The sequence below is a fragment of the Elephantulus edwardii genome, unplaced genomic scaffold, assembly GCF_000299155.1.
Source record: "Elephantulus edwardii isolate Elephantulus edwardi_28Jun2011 unplaced genomic scaffold, EleEdw1.0 scaffold00001, whole genome shotgun sequence".
Classification (NCBI taxonomy): domain Eukaryota; kingdom Metazoa; phylum Chordata; class Mammalia; order Macroscelidea; family Macroscelididae; genus Elephantulus; species Elephantulus edwardii.
Genome location: NW_006399751.1, coordinates 1157166 through 1180287, shown reverse-complemented (window position 1 = coordinate 1180287; position 23122 = coordinate 1157166). Strand labels below are relative to the sequence as shown.

The 23122-nt window shown below is 47.1% G+C and overlaps 1 protein-coding gene across 1 annotated transcript in view; it reads left to right on the top strand.

Moving 5' to 3' along the window:
- Nucleotides 1–23122, top strand: part of HYDIN (HYDIN, axonemal central pair apparatus protein) — a 294240-nt gene that overhangs the window by 181236 nt on the left and 89882 nt on the right. The window contains exons 28-40 of the mRNA XM_006878867.1: nt 1460–1637; nt 3979–4100; nt 6720–6853; nt 7270–7406; nt 7648–7775; nt 7919–8110; nt 8437–8586; nt 10795–11034; nt 12911–13079; nt 14090–14269; nt 16528–16701; nt 21543–21716; nt 22827–23029. Coding sequence (XP_006878929.1) covers nt 1460–1637; nt 3979–4100; nt 6720–6853; nt 7270–7406; nt 7648–7775; nt 7919–8110; nt 8437–8586; nt 10795–11034; nt 12911–13079; nt 14090–14269; nt 16528–16701; nt 21543–21716; nt 22827–23029 — 2181 coding nt within the window. The remainder of the gene's footprint in view (nt 1–1459; nt 1638–3978; nt 4101–6719; nt 6854–7269; nt 7407–7647; nt 7776–7918; nt 8111–8436; nt 8587–10794; nt 11035–12910; nt 13080–14089; nt 14270–16527; nt 16702–21542; nt 21717–22826; nt 23030–23122) is intronic.

The following is a 23122-nucleotide window of genomic DNA, read 5'->3' as shown; positions in this document are numbered from 1 at the left end:
CAGTCCATACTGAAGGCTGCAGTCCTTGACCCTTCGCAGCAAGTGCATGAGGTCCTCCTCAGTTTCAGCAAGCAGGGTTGTATCATCTGCATAACGGAGATTGTTAATAGACCTTCCACCAATCCTGATGCCACAGTTCTCCTCATAGAGCCCAACCTCTCGGATAATCTGCTCTACACCGTAAGGAAGCAAATACTGTATTAAGTAAGGCAAGTCGGACTCTTTGTTGCTGTTGCAGTTTCCAACACATCTACAAGGAACGTGTATAACCACACTGTCACTTACTAGGCATGTAATAGCATTGGGAAAACGTTTGCAATATTATGAGACTAACGACAGTGTGACACAGACAACAAATTGAGCACCTGCTATTGGAAAAACTATCAGAGTAACTGTGCTGAACATAGAGTCGCCACGAACTTCCACTTGTTAAAAAACCCAAAAAAAAATGTATCTTTGAAGCTCAGTAAAGTGACACTCAATAAACCAAAGTGTGCCTTTATGGTAAAAAAAAAATAATAATCTCATGTTTTATACATTTTCCTATTTGACACATTTAATTACAGGTGTGCATTCATTTGCCTGAGTCCACCGCGTTGAAATCTCCACGTTTAACTACACTGGCTATGTTCCTTCCTGATTTCTTTCTAACGTGGATGTCTATTTCCCAGATTTTCTATTATGAAGTCAAATTCTTCTGGTGAAAACAGAAGTTTATAAAGCCTAATAGTATATGTTAATTTGCAAACATCTAACGAAATAGAGGGAAATCCCCTACCTGAATACAAGAGAACTGCTTTTGTTGGGAAACACATTGATAGGTACTTGAGATCACCACCGCTCCCAGGAACACCGAATGCTGAAAGGACTTCTCTGTGGAAGAGAACAGTCTTGTGAATTACTGTTCAGGGGCGAGGGGGAAGGAGAAGGAGGTGTAGAGATCTGTCCTGGGGACCATAAAACATTGCTCACTTGCATGTTGACCCCTCCTTTAACTCTTATAAAAAGATCTGGTGACAGATCTATAGAGGGGTGAGCTGCCAAGCTAAAGGCAGGGTCTCCGTGGCTCGAATCCACTAGGGACCCCAAGTGAGAAGGAGGCCCGCTCTCCCCCTGTGCAACTTACAGCCTTGGAAACGCAGTGCTCAGGCAGCTGTGAGCCGGGCCTGACTGTTCAGCGATGAGAATATTAATGACAGGAAGCAGCTTCTGCTGCTCGCATTTGCCGTCCGTATCCTCTGTTATGAAATGCTGCCCATCCTCTGTGTGTATGTGCTGCCCATTCATCTCTTGGTTGATTGTTGTGTGCTTAGAACTTCCTGGCACTGGGTACTGGGGAGGAGTGTGAGTGGAAAGTGACCAGCACACTGGCCACACGTGCTCTCTAGTCCCCCCAAGAGCAGAAGTCCACTTTAAATACAGGGTCCATTTTAACCTCCTCTCTGGTCTCACAACATAGGGTTTCATCTCATCCCACGAGGAGCAGTTGCTGAAGGTTTACTACCTCCCTGGAGTACCTGGGGTCTTCCACAGGCAGTTCCAGATTCAGGTCGCCCACTTGGACCCAGACGATATCACGCTGACTGGAGAGGGAATCTTTCCCCGAATCTGCCTCGATCTCCCCAGGAACCTCAAAGGTACTCCGGATGCACGTGGGATCAGTCTTTCTCCACTGAGGGCAACAGATCCTTTGTAGGGGTTTATTGGAAAGCTGATGGCCTCTCACTTGATTTGTCAACTTCTCCTGGTGCCTTTCTGTGGTTTGAAAATGAATTTCCTTTCAGGTGGTGACCTAAGTCCACAGAGACAAAATCTGCTCATGGCTGGCCCCAGTTACGACTGCAGGCCAGTCATTGAAAGCCAGCAGTCTGTGAATAAAGGGAGCAGGAAATCTCCCTTCCAGAGGCCTTTCCCTCCGCTGCAAGTTCGTCCCATTGCAGCCTCTTTGTGAGTTGTCTTTTCCCAAAAGCATGCTCGCAGATGTCTGCCGAGAAGGCCAGGAGCGGCTTACATAGAGTTCTCGAACTACAGGCTGGGTTTGGAAAAACAGTCACAGCTTCTGGCTCCCTGGTTTGGAGTCCTGGAGAGATGCAAGTGCTTAAGGACTTGGCTGCGAATCAGGGCTTGGACATCAAGTCCACCCAGAAGTGCCCTGGAAGAAAGGCCGAGTGGCCTTCTCACAGCCTGCCCATCCTTGGAAAGCACGTGGGGCACACTTGTGTTCTGACGATCCTGGAGCCCTCTCAGCAGCCGCTGGCTGGCTAGGGGTGCTCGTGCGTTTCCTGCCTCACTGTTGCTTGGCTGTGGGATTCAATAGTGTAGAAGCGAAGTTAGACTTTTCTTTGTTGTCTGCAGACAAAACTCAGTCAAGACCTTGCTGGTCGTCTCTGGGCTCGGTAGGAACGTAACACCTGCCCTGGCAGGTCCTGACACTCAGCTGAGCAGCTCTTTGGCCATCGAGTCTCTTGGAGTCGCTCGTTCTGAAATAGAGGCCCTTCCCGACAACGAGTCAAGAGCAGTTTCTCCCTCTTCTTCACAAGGCCTCTCAAGCTCCTTGGAGCCAGGGTTCCCTCACACACTTCAGGCTCAGTGCTCACACCTCCGTCTTTCCTCCCACCTCACTTCTTGCCTTTTTTCCTACCCTACTCCTTAAAGCCGCTTATTCACCTGTCTTCTCCCTGACAGATGAGTGTATAAGCCAGAGAGCTAAATCTTTCACTGTAGAGCCTCAAGTCCCCGCTGGCTGGGATGACCGCAGCCCCACATATAGAAGCACCTTTGCCGCCCAGTTGAACTGGGCACTCGCTGGCCTTGTGAGTGCGCGAGATCACTTGCCTGGCCAGTACGCAGCTTTAGCATGACGTAAACTGGAATTGTGTTACTTGGCCCTTCTGTTCACTGCAGCCCACTTGTCAGTTTACCTCCCTGGGCCCTGGAACCCTTTCACTTGGCTGTGGTTTAGTGATGAAGTTGGGTGTCTGAAATCTCTCCACCGATTGCCTGCCTTCCCCAATCTCAAGGATTATGGCTTATTTAGTCTGTCTTGGAGGAACTTGACCCTGTATTTTTTGTGTGACATGTGTGCTCTTTGCATTTTGATGGCCAGCGAGCCTGCTTTGCCTGCCCCTGATGAGGTCCCGAGGACACAAGCCTTCAGCACTAAAATCCATGTCGGTTGGTAGAGTTGGTCATCCTCCCAAGGGACTTGGGATGTTGTTCCCACCACGGTCTCAGTAATGAGGTGGTAGGTCACCAGGACACAAGCTACTGAAACATGATGAGATCTTGGAGATGATTCAGCTCACGCATCTCACCCTCAGAAACCAAGAAAGCACAACAGACGAAAGAAAAGTTGGCTTCCCTTTGCCTTGAGGCTGAGAGTCGGTGTTTTGCTTTGTAAATAAGATCCTATTGAGTTATTGGTGAAATGTTTTCACAGCAGGTTAGGCTTGTATTTGGCAGTCCCTACACAGATTGTTCAGTGACATTCTTTAGCTCAGGGTGTCAGCCTGCTCTTCACTTGTGTTCTCTTTGCTCCGTTTCCAGTCCTCAGAATTCCCTACCCTCTTATCTTCTCACTTTTGCTTTTGAGTCATTGTCCGCCCTTTGGTCTCATAGAGCTGTCTTCTCAATAGAGCATCAATTTTATAGGTAACACCCTTTCTTTTATGTGTCACTCTCCCCTTTTGTTGAAAGGTGATCTTAGGATAGATGTGGTGCTAGCTTTAAATAGTCTCTCAAGGCAGTTGCAAGACCTCTGGTATCTGCTATACCAGTTTGTTGGGCTCTTCTTAAGAATTTGAGCTCCGATCTGCATTTTCCTCTCATTCTATCCAGGACCATTGGTTAAGACTCCTGTTGGGACCGTCAGTGGTGATAGCTGGACACCATTTAATTCTTCAAGAGTCATTTCTTTGGACCTATTCTCGATTCATATGTTTCCCATTGACTTTTATTCTCTTCTTCCAATACCCACAGGAAATGAAAAATATGAAAACTTCTTGAATCAAGCAAAAAAGAACCTAGAGTATGACAGATATGAGCCTAATGAGCACTTCGAGACAATAACGGAGGAAACATCTGAATATGACCTTGCTGAGGTAAAACTGACTTCACCCCACACAGACTGTGTGTTTACAAGGACGGTATGTGCAAAGGCCCCTGGGCGAGAAGGAAACTGACTGAGGAACAGAAAAGAGGCGAGCATAGCTGAAGCCTAGAGCACAGAGGCCCGGAGGGGCAGAGATGGGTCTGGGAGTTAGGCAGTGGTCTCATGAACCTATTAAGATTCTGGACTTTATCTTGAATTCAACAAAAAACTAAAAGTGCTTCAAGCTGGGACATGTCTGGATTTGTGTTTTTGAAAGATCCCTGTGGATGGATGCCTGTGGTAGAACTTGGAGAAAGAAGGCACTTGGGGGTTAGATTTATGGAGATGAGGGGTTTTTTAAACTGCAGTAGTAATTCTAGGTAAGAGGTGATGGTAGTTTGAACACAGATAGTACCTGGGAGCAGGAGGTATAGAGAAGTGGCCAGATTTTTAAAATGTGTCTGAGGTGGAAAGGTCAAGGGTTAGCGATTGGTGGAATGTGGGGGTGAGAGGGCAGTGACCCCCACCCTGTGTCTTACTTGAGTGGCAAGATGAGGAGGAGGCACAGAGAAGGGGAACTCGGGATGAGAAGCAAGTTCAGAGGCAAAGGGGAGAGAAGCTCCGACTGTCTGTCTGTCACTCAGCTTGTGATGTCTCCGCATCATCTGAGTGGAGGCAGCCGAGAGGGACTTGGAATAGTCGCTGTGGACCTAGAGCGAGGACTAGCCTGGAGGAGAGGCGTTGGTAGTCACTGTCATCCCAGGAGGCGGAAAGTTCCCCAGTGGAGGAATCGGGAGGGGGCGCACACTGGGAAGGGAGTCCTTTGGAGCACCATTAAATAGCCAATGGGCAAAGAAGGGCATCCAGTTCTGGACAAAGGAGGAACGTGTGCTGCCAGAGAGGTGGTCTCAAGGGAGAAAGTAGCCCAGCGTACACACAGAGGCTGCCCCTGGGGAGTGAGGTGAAGGCTCAGTCACTGCCACCGAGTCAGACCTGACTCGTAATGGCTTGTCATGGGGTCTCCCAAGCTGGAAGTCTTAACAGGAGCCTGCCCATCTATCTCCACTGAAGACATGCCCTCCACGAGCTATGAACTCTGCCACCAGGGCTCCAAGTGACCTCCCTGACCATCACCGGAAATTCTTCTCCTATTCCTATGCCTGACCATTAGATAAGGCTGTTCTTTTCTTGTGCTCTTGTTTTAAAATATAAATGTGTATCGGAATGGTATCCTAAGAAAGAAGTTTGGTTTTAGAAAAGGCTCAAAAATTAAAAAGAAGACTACAATTGTGTACAGAACTCTGGGAACCCTAAAAGTCACCTGCAAAGATCTGATTGTCAAAAGCCTGGTTTTTTGCAAGGTGCAGCCTCATCTTTCACCTCTCTTGTCCCCATATCTTGCCCATGGGAAGCACCTCTATATCCTCCATATTTTGTTATCTCAAGAATATTCAATATTCACTGCTGCTGGGAATATGAAAAGGTAAGCCACTATGGAAGGTGATCTGGAACTTTCTCAAAAAGTTGGAAATAGAAATACCATTTGACCCGGCAGTTCCAGTACTGGGAATATAACCTAAAGAAACCAGAGCTGATATAGGCACACCCATGCTTATTACTGCATTGTTCACAATAGCAAAGAGATGGAAGTAACTCAAGTGCCCATCAACAAACGGATAAATAGAAAAACTGTGACATTCACACAATGAAATATTACACAACATTGAAAAACAATGAACTCGTAAAACATTACACAATACTGGGGAGTCTGCAGGATGTTATGCTGAGTGAAATAGCTCAGTCACAAAAGGACAAATACTGTGTAACACCACTGCTGTAAAATAGGGCAGAAAAGGATTGGTTGAGGAGAGAATGGGGAAAAAAGTGGATAAATAATGAACACAGCATTAGAACAAATGAGGGGAAGAACTGTCTGAAAGGAATATATGGTTAGCAATTAGATGTATGACAGTAATCTGGAATAAGGGGTGCATTGTGAAGTGGGCTGAAGGAGGGGGAGAGGAGGTGGGAAGGAAGAAAACATGCAACAATGAATTAAAAATATATAAAAACAAAGCAAAATAATTACTATTTAATAGTAAAAAAAATAATGTTCTGTAAACAGAATCATCTTATATATAACCCTTTGAGATTGATTTTTTTTTCTGCTCCGTATAATGTCCTTAGGATAAATGCCAGTTGTTGCATATATCCAGAATTCATCCATTTCCTTCCTGAGTAGTACTCTCTGTCCTGGGTTTGGGGTATTCACATCCCAGATATCATAATACGATTTGTTGGATACCACAACCAATGTGAAAGCTGAGGTTTTTGGGGGTTACTTTTATCCTCTAAAAACTATCCGTCTCCTCATTTAGGGGTGTTAGTGACCTAATGGATCAGGCAGCATAGTGGGCCAGCAGTTCCCACTCACCAGCTGCTCTGTAGGAAACAATGACACTGTTAGGATTTATAGCCTCCAAAGCCCCGCAGGGCAGTTCGCCCCTGCCCAGGAGGGTTGCTGTGGATCGGTGTCACCAGCAGCGGTGAATAAGTGAGAGGCGGAACCGTCGCGGTGGAGCCATCGGTCCCTGAAGGTGTGCTGACCGGCTCTTGCGTCTTGCTCCAGTTTAGTGCTCAGCTCCAGATGGAAGTTGAAAGACTTATCATCCAGGAATATGCCCTAGAACATCAGAAAACCGTTACTTCCGACCCCACAGACGACACTTGCCTCACCCATCGGAACCGCCACAAACTGGCCAAGTAAGTGCCCCACCCCCCGTGCCCCACTGAGCAGACGCCTGCGTGGCTCTGAAGGTTGTTCCCCTGGAAACAATGCTTGATTCTGAAGGAGTGAAACCCACTACCATCCTTTATCTGCCACCCCCCAGCACCAGGCCAACCAGGTAGGTTCTGCCTCCTCAAGTCAGAAGATTCCAGCTTTGTCTAATGGACGGGCCTTAGTTTAGTTCAATAAGTAGGGTCCACGCTGATGTGTCTCAAGACAGTGGCTGAACCAGTGGTGTGACTTACCATTCTGGTGGCCGCTGGTGGTTGTCCTCTGTAGCGAATAAAATGCTACACAGAAGATCCAGGGGAACCTCACACTTGCTCACTTTGGGGGAAGAAGCTGTCTGAGTCTGAAGGTGCCCGTTAAGGAGAGCTTCCAACCGTTACAGGATCCCGCTGCCGGAGTATATCTTAGACTTCGGCTACATTATTCTTGGTGATGTCCGAACCCACATCATCAAGATCACCAACACTGGTCACTTTCCAGTGTCCTTTCAAGCTGAAAAGCGCATCCTTCACGACACAGGTAAGCCAGCTGGAGAGACCCTTACGTGTTGCGTTTTGTCATTTCCAGCAAGGTATCTATCAGTGTTATCCTCCTGCATTAGTGACCATGCTGCTTGTGGGATCCAGGAAGGGAACTCTTAGACTGTGGGAGAGGCTTTCACTAGTGGTCTTGCCCCTGAGAGAGCTCAATTGCGTCACCTGTTGTTTGCTATTTCTCTTTCCCACAAAGAAATTGTGTCTGTCTGATTGTCTTGGCCCAGGCTTCAGTACGGAGCTAGATCGTGTGAAGAACCTGCCTTACTGTGAAACAGAAACCTTTGAGGTGCGGTTCGACCCACAGGCCGCCAATCTTCTGGTTGGAGACAAAGAAGTAATACTGCCCATCAAGGTAAGATGCGCTGTGCCCTGACCTCCAGTCCTGCGTGCAGGTCCCCACAAGATGAGATACTTCTGTCATCATCACCGTTCACCCTCCTCCTTCCCCTTAACTCCAGCCGTGTGGTCTCACATGTAATTCTCTACTTGCTCTAGGTGGTTGGAGGACCAACCATTCACATCTGTCTCAAAGCCAAGGTCACCATTCCAAGTATGATGCTGTCTCACGGGAAGGTGGAGTTTGCCACGATTCAGTGTGGACAGTGCCTCGTGGAAACCATTCAGCTTTTTAATCATCTCCAAGTTGCCTGTGAATGGTTTGTCCACAGGCAGAAGCCTGTTGACAAGGTAAAAATAATCTGTAGCCCAGCGGCCCTCTCGTCTCCATTGGCATTTTGCCCAGATGGTAATTCTCAGCTTTCATCCTCATCATTTCACTCTCGCGCTCAACATCTTCATGACCCCCGTTGCCTCCTGACTAACAGACCATCAGCCCCGCATTCAGGCTTTACTAGACCATGCTTTCTAGTTGAATGTCTTGTTCATTTTGTACGGCTAGTAACCATAAGCCTTGGCACCTGAGAAGTACTCAGTAAATGTAATTTGAATGTGTAAAGGGTAGGATGCGTCCATTTTCCATAAAGAATGATATAACTGTCTAATATCTATGCCAGCTGGAGAAGCACATGCCAAAGTACTTAATACGGAAATCACGTGCCAAGTTAAAGCCACAGACACGGATCTTTGAGATTCAGCCTACTTCTGGAATCTTGGATCCTGGGGAGAGGTCCAACGTGCAGGTGAAGTTCATGCCAACAGAAGAGGTGAGCTTTGAAGAAATGTGGTTTCACTCCGAGTCCCTGTATCTCTTTGCGCTTCCCTCCCAGTCCACGCACAGTCTTTGGAGAAGATTTTAGTCACCTGTGCCTTATTCCCCTGAGTATGACACCTTAGGGACTTCTGCTCCTGTCAAAGCTGTGTGGCGTAGTGGTTAAGAGCATAAGTATCCCCTGCCTCTGCCCTTCCATGTTACATGTCTTTGTGCAAATTTTAGAGACTCCCCAAACCTCAAGTTGTTGTTGTTATGTGCCGTCAAGTCGTTTTCGACTCATAGCGACCCTATGCACAACAGCCCTAAACTCTGCTCTGTCCTGCGCCAACCGCACTGCCTCTGACACACCCATCCCGATTACCCCAGTCACTGAATCAATCCACCTCATAGAGGGCCTTCCCCTCCTGCGCTGTCCCTCCACCCTCCCAAGCATGATGTCCCTCTCCAAGGACCCGTCGCTCCTGGCAACATGTCCAAAGTATGTCAGACGAAGCCCCAGAATCCTTGCCTCCAAGGAGCAGCCTGGTTTAATCTTCTCCAAGATGAATCTGGAATCCAAGATGCCTTTATATTTGATTCAAAAGTCAAGTTCAGGTTCCTGTCTCTTTCAAAACCTCCTCCAACCCTTTTCAGAGAAAAGAGAGTTAGTAACATGTTTGTTGCTCTTAGAAAGTCTTCAGCCTGAGTTAGTTTACTCAAGATTTCAGATTCCCCCCACCCCGCCAATTACTGAATGAGCTATACAATGGCAAGGAAATAGCAATAACTATGGTAAAATAGATTTGTTCAGGCAGAGTTCCTTAGATACAGAGCTGGATTTAGTCAAAGGAAATAAAATGTTTCCACCAGTTAGACTAGGAACTTGCAAGAAGTCCTTAAGCCCTGAAACCACCCAGGTCTCGTAGAAAACTTCAGCAGCAGCTGCCAAGAGAAATTGCCAACATATGTATGTGCTCAGAATACTCTGCTAGAAAAAGTGCTAGGTGAAGTGCTCTAGAAAGGTCTCCTCCAAAATCTCTGTAAATGTTTATGAAAATTAATAAAATATAATTATAGGGGGGGGAAAAAAAGAAAGGTCTCCTGAAAAAAATCAAATATAGATGATAAATTCACAACTATACCAAAAATACTCTTAGCTAATAATCTGTTCTGTTTGTGGCAATATACGTGTCTGTTTATGTCCATACACATTTTTTATATGGCTTTTCCCCCTTGAGCTAAGATAGCATTGTGGTGCTGGTGTACCATCGAGTCCTAACAGACCCAGAGCTGACCCTCCAGCGGGTTTTCAGAGGCAGTTAATCACACGGAGGAGACTGCCCTTCCTTCTCCCGTGGAGCAGCTGGTGGATTCGAACCGCTGCCTTCAGGATCGTGACGCAGCCTCTTGCCACTACAAGTACTTAAAATGCTAATCTCAGTCCCCAAACTCAAGTAGTAACTCCAGCTGTACTTAAACGCAGACTCCCAAGCATCACCCTGTCCCTAGAGAGATGGGGCCAGTGAATCTATATTTCTAGTAAATTCCCCATTGAAACGACACTAGAAATCACTGCCTATAAAGTAAATTTCTTTGCCATTTTATGAAAACCAAGTGTAACATCACTAACAACTAGTGTTCCAGTAGTGTCCTGAATACCCAGCTGATGAGACCCAGACCTCCTTCATAACTGTATTCTCTGATGGTGGAAATAAGTTCATCTGGGTTCCTCCAGAAGCAGAAGCAGAGCCGGCTTGGAGGGAAGGGCTTGCGTGCACGGCACCCCCACTGGTAGGGAAGTGAAAAGCGGTAACATACCAACCACCAAAGAGTGTGCACTGGGACTCAGTCCCTCTGGGACTGTCCACGGCAGGCAGTCCCCAGTCCTGGGGACAGGAAGCTGGCAGCTTAGACCCATTCAGCAGGGCTGCCACAGGCACCCCAGGCGGCCTGCTCCTGTCGGAATGGTAACCTAGAAACCCAATGGGCAGGTCTCCTCTGTCATATGCAAGCTCTGGAAGTCTATAGTCAACTGGAGGGTGCTGGCAACAGCAGGAGTGAGAGGCCTGGGGTAGTAACACACTCACTCCTGAGAGGCACCGGTGGAGTGTGGCTTTCTGGGCAACCCCTCCCTGCCAGGCCCTTGGTCTTTCGTGTCTTCCATACTGTTGTCACAGAAAAATCAGACACTTGTCATGTTGTTTGCTCTCATGTTTTCCAGAAATTCTACAGCCAGACTCTGATGTTCCAGATTGCCCAGAGTGATCAGAGGCTCGCGCTGCTGGTGCAGGGCCAGGGGCTGATGCCCCACCTGGAATTTAGTCCTTCCCTTGTGGAGCTGGGGCCCCTGCTGCCCTACGCACCCGGAGACGAGGCTGAAGTGGTGGTGAAGAATCCCTGCAACTTCCCCATTGAGTTTTACTGCTTAGAATTGGACCAGCAGTATCTCATGGAAGAGAAGGTGAGTAGCAGCGCAAAGTGTCTGTGTTTGCTCGGCCCTGCCGTTCCGTAAGGCATGTTCTCCTCTGCGTGGAATTTGGTCTTTCCCACCCCTTGCCCTTTACTAAGTCCTGTTATTCATTCTAAAGAATTGGCTTCAGATTATTTTTTAATTTTTTCATTTACACAGTTATGTTGTCATAGAATGGCATTCTTTTCTCATTCCCAGCCTTTACACCTTGTATTTAATCATGTCTTATTGTACCGGCGAGGACTCCACCCACTTCCTACACAACACGCCTCTGGAAGCTCGATAAACTTTGAGAAACTACAATAGTTATTGAAAGGCTTCAGGTCTCGTGTTCATAGGGTTGCTATGAGTTGTGCAGCAATCAACAACAACAATAAAACAAAGCAATAGCAGACGTTCTTATCTCTTTCTTGGCCTCAGAGAGAAACAGGCAACATTTCACCATTAAATATGATAGTTACTGTGGATTTTTGTAGGTATTTCCAGCAAATTAAAGAAATTCCTCTAAACTCTGTTTTCCGTTTGCTAAAAGTTTTTTCCTAAATGAGTGCTGGATTTTGTCAAGTGTTCTTTCTTCTTCCCTTGAAATGATAATACCATTTGTCAACATTCTGCATTAATACAATTAATTACTTGCCCTTTTTTATGGGGTTGAGAAGCTGGAGTGTTTAGAAATTGGTTGACTTTTACCTATGGAAGTGTTTTATTAGCATGTGACTTTTGCTGACTCTCTGACTTCCAGATTGACTAAGCAAATTAAACTACTTCTGGTAGTTACTTATTACTGTTGGTTTTTTAAAAAAGGTCTCTTCCTACAGGACAGTGATTTTTACGCTCACAATTTTGCATACACGTAAATTCCCAGAGTCAGATTTTGTCCATTTTCACGACGTTGTTGAGAGGTGCCATTGAGTTGGCTCTGTCTCATGATGACGTCACATACAACAGGACAGAACCCTGCCCGGTCCTGTGCCGTCCTCATCGTCTCTGCTGGGTTTGAGCCCGTTATTACAGCCCTCGAGTCACCGTCTCACCGAGGCGCTTCCTCTGCTTCTCTGACCCTCCGCTTTACCGCCCTGATGTCCTTCTCCAGAGACTGGTTCACCCTGAATCATTTGGGGTCTTTCAGAGAGGCCGCACAACCTGTGCCACTGTCTGTGCTATAGAAGACTACCTATTCCCCCACCTCCTTGCCAGAAGATGGACAGACAGTCTGTGAGGAGGGCAGGCAAGGTCTCATACAGCTCCAAAAACTGGCTCGCTCTTTGTCAAATCTTTCTCTGTTCAAAGAGGAGGGATAGGGTCACTATGAATTGGAATCAGTTCAATGGGATATATTTATCGGGGAGGGAGGAAATCACTGTTTATCTGAAACTCAGATTTAACTTGGCAGAAATTCAGATTTAGTATGGCAACCCTCTCGCACACACGCACACACCCACGCGAGCGCACACATTTACACTGTGCTTCATTCAGTGAAACCTGTAAGAGCTGGAACTCGATAGGACTGACTTGGTTTTTCCAGGTCTCACAAGTTTTCCACCGGTGACAAAGTGCAGTCTTAGCACTTTTCTGTTCCATGTTTTAATGGGAAAATAAGTTGCATTTTCTGTCTCTGCCAAGTTTTCCGCTTGCACTGTTTTACCTTGCATTTTTTTACTTCTAAGAAAACCTTTCCATATGGCCAGCAGTGGCACTTTATGAGTGTCTTGCTATCACTCTACTGCCATTCGCTGTGCTTGTTTTGAGTACCTGTCACAGTGCATGGGCAGACCCCGGGAGAAAACTCCACCCAGCACAGCAGCGTGGGGCTTTGGGGAGACACCTTCCACGGAGACCTCCCAGCAGCCCGTTCTCCCCCTGGCAGATCTTACGGATGCTCAAGGGCTACGACTCCTTCAACACCCTGCTGCTGCCTCCCCGGGTCCCGGGGGAGAAGCTCCCCCTCGAGGTGTACGAGTACTTTAAGGAGATGAAGCGTTCCAAAGAGGAGCAGATGAAGGCCAAGTACATGGAGAGCCTCACTCAGGAGAATGGTAAGAACTCAGCGACAGGACCCTGGGCCCCAGCCTCCGCCCTGGCACCTTTGGGTCCCTCCTGCCGGAAGACCACCCAGTTCCTGAGCTCCCACGACGTATCAGCCGGGTGGTGGATGGCTTACTGTGTACTTTTCTTTTCCACCTTTACAAAGCAGGTCCGTTGTCCTCACTCCATGCACACAAAGACTGGGGCATATTCTGCTGGCTCAAGAGTTCAGTGTAGAATATATATACATTTAAAAAATCACAATGTTCGTTAAAATGCTCAGCCACTAACTGAAGGGCCAGTGGTTCAAATCCACCAGCTGCTCTATGGGAGGAAAAGACCTGACAATCTGTTACTTCTAGGAAGAGTGGCCCCTGCTCTCACACTGCAAAACACCCTTCCTGCTTCCCAGCCCATAACCAGAGTGGGCCGGCTACCCCGAGTCATGGGGAGCCCTCCCAGCAGAGTTACAGGCTCCAGCTCGCAGATGCAGAGAGTGCCTTGGCCCAGATCTGCCAGCTGCCTACAGCTCACTGTGTCTTGGGTGGGGGGGGATTCACCTTGTATAAGCCCAGCCAGCTACCACCACGATTCCTTATAGACTATAGGCGGCGAGAGATGTTGGGCAGACAAAGGGGGTAGATACGCTTAACGATGCCACATGGAAATGTCTCTGAGAAATTCAGGGGCCAGTCAGCTACAGGTTGACATGTCCAAGAGGATCCAATGTTTAGTTTTCTAAAATTGCCAAGAGATCAGAGTATCTTTTTCATTCTTCAGAGTTCCCAAATTTTCTGGAGCAGTGTACTTCTGGTATTAAAAAAAAATAATAACAATGATCAAAATACAGAGATTTTTCTGGGCAGAGGTTTCCTACAGAGAGCCGACTGCTGTGGGTGTTTGTTCGCAGTGGAGAGTCTAGGCTGGTCTGCTAACCAGCCTGTCCTGTGTCCTTTCTTCCCACATTTCATTTGTCTGCCCCCACCTGCACTCTGTGTTTTCATCGGCCACTGCCTGGCAGAGGAGGAAGAAGGGCCCTCCTCAGACCAGGGAACCTCGGCCAGCACCAAGAGGACCTCGCTCAGCAGAGGGTTGTCCGCCACGTCCATCCTGGAGGAGCGGCACATCGCGGGGGCCGAGGCCAAAGGCTTCACTGACGAGGACGAGGACGACGAGAGCCTGGAGAAAATCATGTTTCAGAGTAATCACGCGTTCTCCCTCGTGGTTTCGGTGCCCGCTCTTCCCAAACAGAAGTGGGAGGACAGCTCAGTGCCCTTTTCTCCATAAAATGCAGCACTGGCTTCCAGCTCCGCCCCACCCAGACCTGACACAGCACACAGGCACATAGACTGACGAGCTTAGCATGAGGTATCGTCTTCTAGTCACAGTTCTTTGGCAAAATGATAGATGTGCTTAAAATGACAATTGGGCAGCATTTCACTCAGATGTGCTCTGGGTTCCTGTGAGTTGGAGCCAACTCACACTAACACCTAACAACAGTAACACTACTGACTTGAAGGCGTGAATCTTGTTTTCAAGTGTGGTGGTTTTTTATTATTTCAGTGAAGGTTCCCGAAGAGCGTGGTTTCATTCATGCGTGTGTGTACACTTTCCTGCCTCTCCCTCCTCCATTCCCTTTGTAATGCTTGTCCGGTTCAAGCTACTAGTTGTCACACACATGGTTCCTAATCATCCTTTCCTTTCAGATGTCCCTTCCTTGCTCTCATTCCAGTGCAGGGTTCATTTTCTGTCCATTCTTTTCCTACTCTCCCCTACATCCCTGCTTGAGCCTGTTATTACAGTAGTGGGCTTCTGCCATATTTGTCCCTTTGGGACTAAGATGTTTCACTCAGCATGGTGTTGCAGCTCTGATTTCTTTGGGATATATCACCAATAATGGACTAGCTGGGTCAAATGGTGTTTCTATTTCCAACTTTTTGAGGAAGTGCCAGGTTACCCTTCATACGAGTTGTACCGTCTTAAATTCCCAGCAGCAGTGAGTGAGAGTCCCAGTCTCTCCATATGCTCGCCAGTGTTTGCTGCGTGCTGTTCTGCTTCTGCTGGATTTTGCTATTGTTGTGAGGTTAAGGCAATACTTCATTGTTGCTAAAATGGAGCAATTTTGAGCGTGTTTTCTGGTTATGCTCAAATTCTAGGAGACTCGTGGGGGTAGGGGTGGATATTCAAGGAGCTCTGGTTGTGTGGTAATTAAAACACTCAGCTGCTAACCAAAGGTCAGTAGTTCAAAACCACCAGCCACTCCAGAGGAGAAAGACACGGCATTCTGCTTCTGCCCAGATTGATGGCTTTGGGAACCATATGGGGCACACGCGCCCTATCCTGTAAGCTCTCTGGGAGTGAGAATCAGCCTGATGACAGTGGGCTTCATTTTTTTTTTTTTATTTGGGAGGTGGACAGAGAATTCTTTCAAGGATGCATTTTTTCCTACTGTCCCTCCAGTTAGATTATATGGGCAGGCAGACTCCTCATGGAGTAGGGACGTTGATAGGATGGGGACCAATCCATTGCCACTGAGTCAGTTCCTACCCATGACACACACATCCCCCCCAAGACACAGTGGGGGGCCCTGCAGGACACAATGGGCCCCCCACAGGACTCAGTGGGGCAGACACAGGACACAGTGGGGGGCCTGCAGGACACAGGGCTTCTCCCCCTCCGCCCACAGGACACAGTGGGGCCCCCCCGCAGGACACAGTAGGACTGCCTAGGGGGTTGCCTTCTCTTTGTCGCTCAGAGTGGATGACAGTCCAGCCACTGATAACTTGGGGAAGCAGCCACGTGCCTTAACCCACTGCACCACCAGGCTCCTTGAAAGGATGCTGGGTCGACAAAATTACAGATGTGCTTAATATAACACTAGAAAATGTTTGTGATAAGAAGGAAATCAGGTGACAACTCAGGACATCCAGCTGGGCCTCCCAGAATTGTGGGCTGCTTCATGGCATTCATTTTCCCAAGTTACACAAGACATTAAGTGCGCGTTTGCTAACTCAGATTCAGCAAAACCGGGTTCATTTAGTAGCAATTATAAATCAGAATATAGCCCATTGTTCCCCCTTTTAGGGAATAGGAAGCATCAGTGAGACTAATGAGCTCTTTAAAGAGTTTTGTTGTTGTTCGTCATGGAAGTGAGTACATCATGGCAAGAGTGTATAATGGCAAAACTGAGATTGAAACAGAGAATCCCAGGCCTGTGATCAATCCATTTTGGCCCTACTGGCCTGCCCCTGAGTGACAGCCATCCGCAGCCCTGCCCTTGTTCTCGTGGCTGTGGACAACTTCTTGACCAAAAGGGCACTGTCCTCCACTACAGGTGGGAGCAAGGCCCCCTGCAACAACTCCCATCACTCCCCGTTCCTCGTTTTACAGCAGCATGATAAGTTCTGGGTGTGCGCACATACAGGCATGCACACACACAGGAATATATGTCATTTGCAGCGGACACCGTCCAGAGCATTGACAGCCACTCAGGCGAGGAGGTTGGAGAAATAGAGAACAACCCAGTGAGCAAGGCCATCGCCCGCCACCTGGGCATTGAGACTTCTACAGAAAGCCACTTGGCCAGGAACCGGAAGGGCATCGCCATCATCGTCCATGGGACGCCTTTCTCAGGTAGTGACCAACCCCGTGCGGAGGTGAGGACCTGGTGCCGTGTCTCCTGTAAAAATCCTTGACTTCCAAGATGGTAGCATCAACTCTGTGGGTTGGGGAGATGGGAGAAACTTCTTATGCGGGAAGTGGGTTACACCCAAGGGACTAAACAGTACAACAAAACCCAGGCCAATCCTGTCCTATCCCCACAGTCTCTGCTCGGCATAACTCCATTGATGAAGTCCATGCCACAGAGAGTCTGCCGCTCTTTCACTGACTTTTCACTTTCCCAAGCATGAGGTCCTTCTCCAAGGACTGATCCCACCCAGTCTGCCCAAATTTTATCTATATTTCATCATTGCCTTTAAGGAGCGTTCTGGACACATGTCTCCCAAGACAGGTGTGTGTCCCCTTTTGGCTGTCCGTGGTGCGCTCACCATTTGCTGACTAACACCACTACTCAGAGACAGGGGTTCTCGGTTGCTCTTCCTTAATCATTGTCCAATCTTTCCGTGCACATTGTAGTGATTGAAAATATCATGGCTTGGTTCAGGCACATCTTAAGCTTTAAACTAACATCCTTGCTTTAAAGTAACATCCTTGCTCTTTCTTCCTTGACTGCAGGTTCCTTGCTTCTTCGTATTTCAAAGAGGTCCTTGACTGCAGATTTGTCCAATGCAGTATGTTGTTTGACTTTTTGACTGCTGCTAGTATTGATTGTGGATCCGAGTAAAATGAAATCTTTGGTAACTTCAGTCTTTTCTCCATTTATCATGATGATGTTTCTTGGTTTCCTTGCAAGGATTTTCATTTTCTTGTTAGTGAGGTGTATATAGATAATTATATAGATAATCTCTGCTGAAGTTTACATATAGTCTTTGATCTGCAGTGAATACTGCAAGTTCTTTTCACTTTAAGCATAAAAGGTTGTGTCATCTGTCTAACATTTGCTGTTAAGGAGTCTTTCTGCAATCACGATGCCGCATTTTTCTGTTTTTAGTCAATCTTCTTGGATTATTTGCTTAATGTACAGATTAAATCAGATCGGTGAAGGGATGTAACCCCGATGCACATCTTTTCTGATTTTAAGCCTCCACATAGTTCAGTACCTTTGCATTGTCAATAAAACCCAATTTATGATATTCTCAACTTTCAGCCAAGAACTATATGACATCAGCAATGAGATTCCTAGTTCCATGGCCTCTTCTGAATCCAGCTTGAATTTCTGATAGTTCTTTGTGTGCTCCAGTAATATTTAAATAATCTTCACCAAATGTCTTAGTTTTAGTTTATTCCCATAAAGGACTAAGCCTTTTCCTGACCAAATCATTGTCCATCCTGCAGAAGACACTTACAGAGCATTTCTTTTGTTGTCATGATCATCCCTCATTGCACTGTGAGGTGTTCTGGGCAGAACCATGAGGGATCGGCAAAGATTGAAGACAGCCAGTGAGCTAACCTTGAAAATGAACCTGAAAGGAGACACGAAGCTTTGTTCTCACATAGGGTTCAACCACCTTCGTCTGGAGATGAAAGACTCAAATTGCACAGTCAGCCGAGACATGTGGGCTGCAACAAAGACAGTTTTCAGAGAATGTTCACAGAGAACAGTTTGATGGTTTGAATAAAAATCAGATTGCAAGAATAGGTGATTTCACTCCTTTGGGCTTTATGGTAGAGCTCGCCGATGTGATATTGGAGGCAATAAACCAGTTCTAGTTTACTGTTCTGTGCCCACAGATCATGTTCATACTATTAAATTGCTGACCCCAGAGACACAGGGTAGAGGGAGGACCTGATTTTTAACTTATGCCTCTGATTTTTTTTTAATTTGTATTGCTTTAATAATTTAAAAACATTAAAATATTAGAGAAAAATCCAAGACTTTAAAGTATTTAAAAATAGAGAGGAAGTATGTGCAAAATCTTTGACCTGGCAGTGTTACATCTCAGATCTGACCTTAGGAAAATAATTAATGATGCAGATTGAAAGCGACTGCGGAAATGTTCACTGAAGCACAGCTCCCCATACTGGCAAAATCAAGAGCAGTTGAAATGTTCATTGCGGTGAACTGGTCAACCAAGCTGTATGCCTTATGGTCTAGTGCTGCTGTCACAGACATCCCGTGAACATGTGGTTTTAACAAGCAGAAATTTACTCTCTTGCATGTTAGGAGGATGGAAATCGGAGTTCAGGGCCCCAGCTCTAGGGGAAAGCTTTCTTTGTCTGCCCTCTCTGGGGGACATTCCCTCTCTCCTTACAGGCGAGGCTTCTTTGGAGATCTTCCCCTGCATCCAAGGGAGATGCTCTGCTTCTGGCTCTTGTTTCTTGATGATGATTCCCTCTGCTCACATCTATCTCCTTTTATCTCTTGTAAGATAAATGGTGATACACACCACACCCAAGGGATATTCCTTCAAGTCAGATAAAGCGCTGTCACTGAGTAAGGGTATTGGATCCCACCCTAATCCCCTTACAAGTGATTGACACATCACCTTAGATAACCTCGGAGGTGAGGATTAAATCAGTGCATAACATCCAGTCCACTGAGAATCGTGCCCCACCCCCCAGTCCAGTTGACACCATAGTACATGCTGGTAGTGAATTGTATCAGTGTCACAGAAGTCTGTTGAGTGCACAGAAAGATGTCCGTGATTCATTGTCCTAAGTGAGGTAAAATGCCATATTGATGATTTATATAGGAGTTTCTGTCAATACTGTAACAGATCACCCAACAATAATGGCTTGTCATTGTTCCTGTTATTATTGTCTAGTGCCATAGACTCTGACTCCTTTAAATTCTTTTGAATGACAGATCTGAACCTTGTCTTATCCTGTACCATCCTCTGATATGCCCATGCCCACTGTTAATGTGTCTGTCCATCTCGCTGAGGTGGTTGTTAGGTGTCATTAAAGACACTCGTATGCATGACAGAGTAAAATGCTGCCTGACCCCACACTGTCCTCATAATCTATGCTGGGCTGAAGCCTGTTGGTTCAGTCACTGTATCAAGCCAGCTCTTTGAGAGTCTTTCTCTCCTTCACTGGCCTGTTTTTCCAAACTGATGCTCTTTCCAAGGACTGGCCTCAGCCCCTCCTGGTCACGTGCCTGTGTTTTGTGAGACAGTCTCCTCCGAGGAGCCCTCTGGCTGCACCTTTTCCAGGACAGATGTGTGTGCTCTCTTGGCAGCCCGTTCAGTGTTGTTTGTCAGCAATTCAAAACCACCTGTTCTTCCTTAGTCATTGTCCAGCTGCTACGTGGATATCAATCCGTTGAAAATACTATGGCTTGGATCAGGGACACTTCAGTCTTTAAGCTGACATCTTTGTTCTTGGACATTTTAAAGAAGTCCTTGAGAGCACATTTTTTCCCAGTACGTCACATCTTTTGATTTCTTGACTGCTTCTGTCATGGCTATTAATTGTGAAATGCAAACCTTGATGACTTCAGTCTTTCTTCCATTTATCAAGATGGTCCAGTAGTGAGAATTCTCATATTATTGATGTTGATGTATAATCCATACTGAAGGCTGTAGTCTTTGATCTTATTCGGTGAGTACTGCAAGCCCGCTTCACTTTCTTCAAGCAAGGTTGTGTCATCTGCATAGCACAGGTTGTTGATGAGTCTTCCTCCAATCCTGATCCCAGTCTCCTTCAGAGAGCCCAGCTTCCTGGCCTGTTTGTTCAGCATGTGTACAGGATAGAAATGAGGAGAGGATACAACCCTGATGTACAGCATGAAGTTAATCTCTTACATTTTTGGAAGTTAGAATTCTGAAATGAGTTGACAGACCGCAGTTTCTTCTGAAGACCCTGGGAAAAATCTTTTTTTCGTCCTTTCTAGCACTAATTGTCACAGCTAAGTGCTGTCAAGTCTATTTCAACTCCTAGTGGGTGGCCTCCTAAGACAGAATGGAACAGCCCCGTAAGATCTTCTAGCTGTAATCTTTATGGAAACCGATTGCCAAATCTTTTTTCCACAAAGATGCTAGATGGGTTTGAACCATCAGCCTTTCAGTTAACAGCCAAAGGTTTAACCCCGAGGCTGCCTATTCCTTAGCTAGCATCTTCCTATCTCTCTGTCTCTCTGCTGTTAATATCGTATCACCTTTTCTGACTCGGCTCCTCCTACATCCCTCTTACAAGGACCTTGTACTTATGTTGGACCCACCTTGTAGTCCATGATAACCTCATCTCAAGATCATTCCTTTAATCATATATATAAAGTCCCTTTTGTCAGGTGAGATACCATTGACAGGTTCTGGGGATCGGAATGTGGACCTTTTTGGGTAGAAGAAGCCATTATTTATCCTACCATGTAACCTATTTATTTTTTTTTAAAGAAAAAGTAGAAATAAAATAATTGTATACACAGACTCAACAACCATATGCTAGCTGCAATGTGTCTGGAGAACGGACTGTGATTTTTGTTTTTCTTTTTCTCTTGTCTCTCATTTTGCATTTCCTGTTGTCTTTGTACTGAGCATATATATTGAAATATAAAGGAGAGACATCAACACAGTTAATTCTATACCAAAGTATTCACCTTAGAATTGGAGTTAGAGCAACAATGTGTTTTAAATTTCATCTGATATAATTGACTTTTCAATCTGAAAAGAAAACCTAGCGGAGATGTGGGTTGCCACAGCACAGCCCACACCTGTGGTAGGATTAGGACCTGGGTCTGGGGTCCTGACTCCTACATCTGATCTTCTTCATCTCTGGCACCTCCTCAAGCCACATGTAAGAGGCTGCAGGCAGAGCAGTTGGGGAAATCACCTTACAGGAACCTCTGTTCCAGAAGCTCCTGTCTATAGCTCTCATTGAGCAAACGAGAACCATAATGTCGTGATTTTCCATAGGAAAGACTGCTGCCGCCATCAGCATGGCCAAGTACTACAGTGCTGCCTGTTTGAACATCGACTCCGTGGTCCTCGAAGCCATCTGCGATGGGAGCAGCATCCCGGGCATCCGAGCACGAGAGCTCTGCATCCGGGCCGCCATCGAGCAGTCCATGAAAGAAGGAGAGGACTCTGGTAAGAGCAAGCCCATTTCACAAACTTCCTGTGCTACAGGGCCAGCACCCCGCTGCTGACACCCTTCTGTTCTCCCCACTGAGCTGTCCTCCTCCAGCCCCAGTGGAAGTTTTTTATGTGACGTGGTTCCAGCTCAGTTGTTCTTATGTGCCGTCGAGTCGACTACAACTCACAGTGACCCTGTGCACAATAGCTCTGAACCCAGCTTGATCCTGAGTCAATCTTATTATCTCAGACACAGTTACCGTGTCAGTCCTTCTCATCTGGAGTCGTCCTCTCCTGTGCTGTTCCTCCACCATGCCAAGCATGGTATCCTTCTCCAAAGACTAACCCCTCCCGGTGCATGACCAAAGTGTGTGAGGTAGAGTCTCAAAAGCCTTGCCTCCAAGGCGCAGCTTGCTTTCATCCTCTCCGTGGCAGATCTTTTCGTTCTCTTGGCAGTCTGTGGTATGTTCAAAATTATTCTCTAGCATCACAACTCAAAGGCATCGGTTGTCCTTCTGTAGCCTTGTAGCTGGGAGGAAGGCTCAGGGGTGGCCGTCTAGCTGGGAGGAGAGCTCAGGAGTGGCCGTGTAGCTGGGAATAGGGCTCAGGGGTGGCTGTGTAGCCAGAAGGAACTCTCAGGGGTGGCCGTCTAGCTGGAAGGAGAGCTCAGGGGTTGCCGTACAGTTGGGAAGAGCACTGGGAGGAAGGCTCGGGTGGATGTGCAGCTGGAAGGAGAGCAAGAAGGAAAGGAAAAGTTATTCTTAAAGCTGTGTTGCCATCAGGTTCACCATTCTGACCTAGAGTGAGGGCCTCTGCCACTGCCAAGGTCACAAGCACCAGGTGTAACATGTCCAAAGTGGGCTGTCGTGTGCCAGCACTTCCAGAAATCCCTGTTCTCTGAAGCAGAAGATCAAGGGGACATACACCACTCTGGGATCTGCTGGAAGGATCTGGTGCCAAACGGCCCAGGCTTCCCATCTAATCCTCAGGGGACGGTGTCCTGTCGAGGTCTGACCAGTGCTGAGGGAGAGGGCTTTGTGTTCCCTGGTAGAACCACCTTCAGTGTCAGCATACCTTACCGCTGTCATTTCTGAAGGCTCCTTTAACAAACCCCCTCTGCCCTAGGCCAGGAGACTGCGATCACGGGCCAGGTGCGCCTAAGCAACGAGACCTTGGGCAAGCTCACTTCAGATTCCACTCTGCCAACTCCAGAAATGAAGTCCGCCAAGGCGTTTCGAGGGAGTGTGATAATCTCCAAAAGCAAGGCGGAGAGTCACGGCTCCGGGTCCCAGAAGCAGCACCATCTGCACACATCTGATACACCCCAGGTTCGACCAGGGCCTCTGGGAGTGGGGGACTCGGCCTTGGCCCCACACTCCTGCGGCCGAGGGAGCACCCTGCAGGCCTGTGGTGCCCTCCTT